The 7,214-nt window shown below is 31.7% G+C and overlaps 1 protein-coding gene across 2 annotated transcripts in view; it reads left to right on the top strand.

The window, feature by feature from the left end:
- Positions 1–5,519: 5,519 nt before the first annotated feature.
- The window catches only part of riox1 (ribosomal oxygenase 1), a 23,608-nt gene continuing 21,913 nt past the window's right edge, over positions 5,520–7,214 (top strand). The window contains exon 1 of one of the 2 annotated variants that reach the window (XM_062034690.1): positions 5,520–5,676. In XM_062034690.1, coding sequence (XP_061890674.1) covers positions 5,590–5,676 — 87 coding nt within the window. In that variant the 5' untranslated portion in view covers positions 5,520–5,589. The remainder of the gene's footprint in view (positions 5,677–7,214) is intronic. The other variant, XM_062034691.1, reaches the window with a different exon arrangement.

The raw sequence follows: 7,214 nt of genomic DNA on the forward strand, positions 1-7,214 counted from the left end.
GGGCCTTGAGTTTGACACCTGTGACCTAAATGCAGTTGTTATTGGTTAAAAAAAATACAGTGTCTGATATAATTTAACCTGAATTCATTATTTATTTCTTAGTTAAAAGTCCAGGGTGTGATATCATTAAATCTGAGTGCATTCGTTATTGTTTAATAATAAAACACAGTGGCTGATATCATCAATCTTAAATTCCTTCATTATTTCTTGATTAATGACCAGTGTCTGATATCATTAAATGTATATGCATTCGTTATTGTTTCATGGAAATTACAGCATCTGATATCATTTTTCCTGAACATCGTTCTTTTTAGCTGTAAAAAAAAAAATACAGTTTCTGATATAATTTTTACCGAATTAATTCATTATTGTTAAATAAAAAGCACAATAGCTGATATAATTTCTTATTTATTTATAATTTTTATTATTATTATTATGATCTATAATAAAAAATATTATAATTATTATAAATGAATATAATAATGATAATAATATTTTTCATATTGTCATTTTTATAATTAATATTATATTCCTATTATAATATTTATTTAAGTATATGAATGTATTATCGGGCATATATTCCGTATTCATTGAATTATTGCAATGTCACTTTTATTATTTCCTTAAAGTATTGTTTATCACATATCCTGTGCCTATTCATAATTACACAATGTTTTTATTCAGCAAATGTATTATTTTATTACTGAATAATATACATTATATACAGTGTTCATCTACCAACTTTGCCATATAAACATTATTTATATTTTGTCCATATTGGAAGTTGTTAAAATGTTCATCTTTAAAACACCGGAAGTGAACAGAACAGCAATAACTGGGCAGGTGTAGGAATAATTACGCTGTGCATCTTCCTACTCCTTTTCGGATCGCATGTTTTGTGCAATTTGTATCGGCTTGTTGGAAATAGACCATAGACCATAGACCATAAACTATAACCGACATTATGCACTGACGTTGGCGATGACGAGTTCGATTCACAGTCAATTTGCATCGTGTGTGTTTGTGTGTGTTGGGTATGTGTGTGTGTGTGTGTGTTCTTGTATTTCTACTCTTCTTGAGACATCAACCAGGAAAAGTACCTTCCATATGAGGGCCGGTGAACAAGTTAGGACATAAATCACGATCCCGATACAGAAAACCATTGCATCTAATAAGAGATCCAAATACTACAGTCCGTGAACATTGCTCCAAAGTCAGATTTTTGTTGTTGATTTAATGTGCATACAAAAGTAAACATTGACAGGTGCAAAGGCAGCGATATATGACAAGACGGCAGCTAAAGAAGGACTTCCCTATTTATCCCCGAAAAACCCTGCCAGGTGAACAGCTGATTTTACGACTTCTGGTGCTGACGTAAGACAACCCGCGTCCCATATGTGACCATAGGATGAACAAATACACTACGCTACTAAGACTATAGTGGCCATTAACAGTTAGCTTCTACAGCTGGGTTGCCCAAAGTGCGGCACAGGGGCCATCTGTGGTCCGTGACTCCTTTGTCATCGGCCTTGAGCGCATTACAAAAAACAAAAAATAAAGATCTCATTTGCACCCCCTGGTGGTGAAATCTGTCAAAATGAGGGTGATGCCAAAAAGGAGTGCTTTTTCAAATTGACTGTGTGTCGGTTTTAAAAGTGCTCCCCCTCTGGCCAACATATGAAATAACAAGTGCGTGTAAGAAATTGAAATGCGCCCCCTTTGGCCAAAATTTAAAACATTAAAAAAATAAAATAATAATTTATATAGTTCAGTTCAGTTTCAGTTTATTTCGAACATGCATACGATACAATGTAATGCATCACATATTTCCAGTTGTTCCATTACAGCATGTCCGAAAAGGAGTAGGAAGAAGCAGAGCTTATTTAATCCTACCCCTTTTCATACCATGGCAATTTTATCCAATTTCCTTGTTCTCTGTAATAACTTGGAAGTAAATAATGAAGATTAGAAAACAATTACCAACAAAAAATTTAAAAATATTTTTTTTAAACTAAAAACAGTCTTTTTCCTCACAAAGTGTCAACTTTTTTCTGATAAAATTGGGAACAATTTCTCATATTCTTTCTGCTTCTGTAATATTGCAATATTTTCTCGTGAAATTATTAGGGTTTTTTTTAATGTAAAATTATTACTTTTTAATGCAAAACGGTGACATTTGTCATAAACTCTGGAACGATCTCCCTCTCCATGTGAGACAAGCCCCTTCTTTGGCTATTTTTAAGACCCTTCTTAAAACCCATTTTTATTCACTGGCTTTTAACCCAGCATGAGACTTTAAAACTGTTTTTAACTTTGAACTTTTTTAACGGTTTTTAACTTCTTAACTGCTTTTTATCTAACAAATTGTTCTTAGGGTAATTTGAATTGACTTTTTCAATGTGTATTTTACTTCTGTTTTAAATGTTATTTTTGTAGTCTGTCCTTTGCCTCTATTTCTTTGTGGTGTACAGCCCTTTGTTCTTCAACTGTGCTTGTTTTTAAAGGGCTTTATAAATAAAGTTGGTATGGTATGGTATGGTATAAAAAATTAAGACTTTTATCGCAATATTGCCAATTTTTTTTGTTGTTCTTGTAAAATAGTGACATTTTTTGAGTAAAAGGATGACTTCTGTCATAATTTTGCCAAGTAAAATTCTGATTATTATTATAATATTGCCAAAATGTTAAAGTTTTCTTATTAAATTGTGATTTTTGTTGACTCTTTTCATAAAATTGCCAAAATGTTAAAACATTTTTATTAAATTGTGACTTTTGTTGACTCTTTTCATAAAATTGCCAAATTGTTACACTTTTCTTGTAAAATTGTGACTGTTATTGAGTGAAATTCCAACTTTTATCATAATATTGCACAAATGTTCAATTTTTTTCTTGTAAAATTTGGACTCGCGTTGAGTAGAATTACGACTTTTAATATAATACTGCTAAAATTCTACCTTTTTCTTGTGAAATTGTGACCTTTTCCTTGTGAAATTCCAACTCATTTTTCACAACAAGCTTTTTTACATTTGCATAGTATGTATATATTATTAATGTTGTAAATACAAATCTTTATATATCTAGAAAGGGTGGTCTTTAAGAGGTAGGCATTATTCGGAGGTCTTAAGAAGGTAACAAATACAAGAATGTATAAGTGTGTGTGAGTGCGTGTGTGTGTGTGTGTGTGTGTGTGTGTGTGTGTGTGTGTGTGTGTATGTCTACTTCCACCACAGCGCTCCTGGAGATGTGTGTAATTGTGTCACCAATTGAGGAGAAAAAGAGGACATTTGAGCATGGAGGAGTTTGGTCTACGTCATGTTGTGCTCGGCTTGGCAATGTTGATCCTGTTTTTAGTCCCGGAAGGAAGACCCCAGCAGTGTTCATTTGGTTCATTTGGTCTGAGTTTGAGTCAACGACCTGTTTTCCAGGTCTTGTCGTGATTGAGAAGGCAACAACCTTCGTCAAAGTGGTTTCAAAGACGACTTCAAAGATACGTTATCTTTCATTCTTGATATTTTAGTGGACGGAATTGACTCAATGTTGAAGGAATTTGACAAAAGCCAGACTAAAACTAAGTGGATTAAGATGACATCACTAAACCTGAAATACATATTTTTGTCAAAAGACATTGAGTGCAACTAAATGTAAAAACTGCTGTCAGAATGAACACTGAGATGGACATTTCTAGTCAACAAAAATAACACTGGGCCCCAAAGTGCATTATTGGTCAATTAGGAGAAGATGTCGGAGGTCATTTTTCGTCAGTTTTAAAAAAAATAAAAATAAATGTATATATGCATATGATAAATAGAACAATTTAAAATTATATTTGTGTATTCACTTTGTTGTTTGTTCTCGCATTCCGACAATATGTACATCAGTTTGCCCACAAAAAAAACTGTTCAATTGAATTGTGATTCTTATTTCTAAGGATTCTTAATTGATTAAAAAAATCAAAACATCTGTCCTGTCCAGCCACTTTATTAAATGTTTGGGTAGAATTTCATGAAACGAAACCATTTTTCTTTTAAGTAATATAGAAATGTATCAGAGCTGTTTATCTATTTTATGGAGGAATGTAGTTAATCAATGTTATTAAAAAAAAGTATAGATTTTAATTTTCTAAATGAAATATATAAAATATTAAATATATAAAAATATTTAAAAAAATAAATAAATAAATATATATATATATATATATATATATATATATATATATATATATATATATATATATATAAAATATATACATATATATATATATATATATTTTATATATATATATACATGTATATTACATACATTTACATAAATACAGACAATTTTAATTATTGTCTTTATCGGACTTATTTAAGTTGTTTTAGATAAGCCCAATTTTTAAGTATTTTTTAATTTCTGTAGTTTTTTTTAAATCTCTTTCTACTGTCTCTTACTTTACTTTCTTTAACATGTTTTGTTTGTAGAAATATGTTGATTGCTCAACCTAGTGAAAATCTGAATTATATTGAAACAACCTTGGTTTGTTTTCATTATTATTATTTGTGTTCAATTAAAAAAAAAAAACACAAAAAAAAAAACATTGAAAGTTTGCAACCAAAGCCTTAAACAAAATTATAATACCTTTTGTTAATTTTTAGGGAAAATAAGGACAATTTATATGATATATCCAGATCTTCCTCAAGGTAAAGAAATACAATTTAAAATTGTGGTTGGAATATACTCTACTGGTGATTTTTTTAAACAAAAATTCAACATTACAATTGACAACTGTTATGTCCACTTTGCTACAGAAAATGTGACTCATTTAGTTTTGGATTTTTTGTACATCTATTTTGGGAGGTCGGCTGAAAAGACAAAGGTGTGGAGATGTCCCCATCTATGATAGAAGGCGTATTTATGAAAGACAGCCTTTTTAGAAAAGAGCAATAATATTATCTTGTTGCAAGCAAACGTTTTCATGTGTAAAATTTGATTTCTTAATGTGAAACCCGAATCCCCACATTGGATTAATGTTTTTAAATTATTATTAAAATATAAGAACATGGTAAAAAAAAATACGAAAAAAAGAAAATTGACTTTGTTTTTATTGGATAAATTTAAGACCTTTTAGATTAGCCCAATTTGTATGTATTTACTTATTTTTAACCTACTTATATTGTTTCTTACTTTACTTTTTGACATTTTTTTTATGTTGATTGCTCAACCTGCTGAATATTTGAAAATATTAATATGTTTTTAAATTGCCTTAATTTGTTTGTTTTTTTGTGAATATATATATCGTTTGTGTGTTCAATTGTTCAATATGAAAACATAATTTTTAGTGAAAAACAAAACATATACATATATATATATATATATATATATATATATATATATATACACATATATATAATTAGAACAGCTTAAAATGTTATTTGGCTTTTTACTCTGCCATTTTTTTCTTGCATTTCCACAACGCGTACGTCATTTGCCAAACCTGTAGTTCTTCACTTCCTAAGTGAGAGGGCGCTAGCGAGTCTTGCCGTGCGCAGTTATACATAACAGTTCCCAAAGAAGACAGAGGCGGAGGTTGATGACGTCACGGCAAAAAAAATGGAGAGAACACACATGTCGGCTTTTGCCTTGTATCAAACACTACCGGAGGAACTGCCGCCCCCCGCTAAGAAGCGTTCATTGCAGGTAAAAACCAAATAAATACATACAGACATATAATATACATTTATCTAATTATTTATTTGTAATTTTGTGTTCGTAGCTCATATACTAACTACACTCCGCTAACTGTGCCTAGCATGTTGGGCTTTGCATAATAATGTCTCAGCATGGACAACAAAAACTATTATTTTATTAATATTATTTTACGAAAGCATTTTAATCTAACACATCCATAGTGTAGTAGGCAGTGTCAATTTACTGTTATTTACTGCAGAGTGATAATAATAATGGACAAGCGGTAGGAAATGGATGGATGGATAAATGTTACAATTAGGTTACAATTAAGATTTTTTAAAAATTATAATTAGGATTTTTCTCTGTAAAATTATGATTATATTTGCGATTTTTATATGTTATATATAATTGCATAATACTGCGGTAATAACGAGTGAAGGAAGCCTTTTAGACTATCATTCAACATAATATTGTCTTAATATGTAATAATTACCGTATTTTCCGCACTATAAGGCGCACCGGATTATAAGGCGCACCTTCAATGAATGGCATATTTCAAAACTTTGTTCATATATAAGGCGCACCTATGAATCCATTAGATGGAGCTGCGCTAAAGGGAATGTCAACAAAACAGTCAGATAGGTCAGTCAAACTTTATTAATAGATTACAAACCAGCGTTCTGACAACTCTGTTCACTCCAAAAATGAATAAACAGCTGTTTTATTATTTTCCCAGAGGTAAAGTCAGTGACGTGGTGTTTTGTTTATCTTTTAACAACAGCAAGGTATAACATGTAGTGCAACATTTATATCACATAGTGGAGGGGAACTTTTCCCTGATTCAATAAACACGTAAAAAATAGTCTGATACTGTTACGGTAAATCAAACGTTAGTGCAATCACAATATAGTAACACTCGAAATAGTGCAGAGCAATAACAATATCAATAACTCAACGTTGCTCAAACGTTAATGTCACACAACACAACACACTAAATAAACATGTAAATCTCACTTTATGAAGTTATTCCTCATCCACGAATCCCTCGAATTCTTCTTCTTCAGTGTCCGAATTAAACAGTTGGGGGAATATTGCTGCTCTCTGTTCAACAACCCACTGTTCGAGTTTGTCCTCCAACTGTAGCCATCTCGCTTTGTTCCCTCGGAAACTCTGTTTAGTCTTCTTTACTTGGCGCAGGTCATCATGTTGCTTCCTCCACTTCCGCACCATTGATTCGTTTATGTTAAATTCTCTCGCTGCTGCTCTATTCCCGTGTTCTACTGCGTGACTGATCGCCTTGAGTTTAAACTCTGCGTCGTAAGCGTGTCTCTTAATAGGAGCCATTTTGGGGTCTTTACATAAAGTTTAGGTCTCGCAACTACGGTGAGCAGCCGCCGACTTCATTTACTCTTGTAGAAGAAAAAGCGCTTCTTCTTCTACGGTAAGCAGCTGCCAACTTCATTTTCCCCCGTAGAAAAAGAAGTTCTTCTATGGCAGGGGTCGGCAACCCAAAATGTTGAAAGAGCCATATTGGACCAAAAATACAA

Source organism: Entelurus aequoreus, linkage group LG23 (genome assembly GCF_033978785.1).
Source record: "Entelurus aequoreus isolate RoL-2023_Sb linkage group LG23, RoL_Eaeq_v1.1, whole genome shotgun sequence".
In the NCBI taxonomy this organism is placed as follows: Eukaryota; Metazoa; Chordata; class Actinopteri; order Syngnathiformes; family Syngnathidae; genus Entelurus; species Entelurus aequoreus.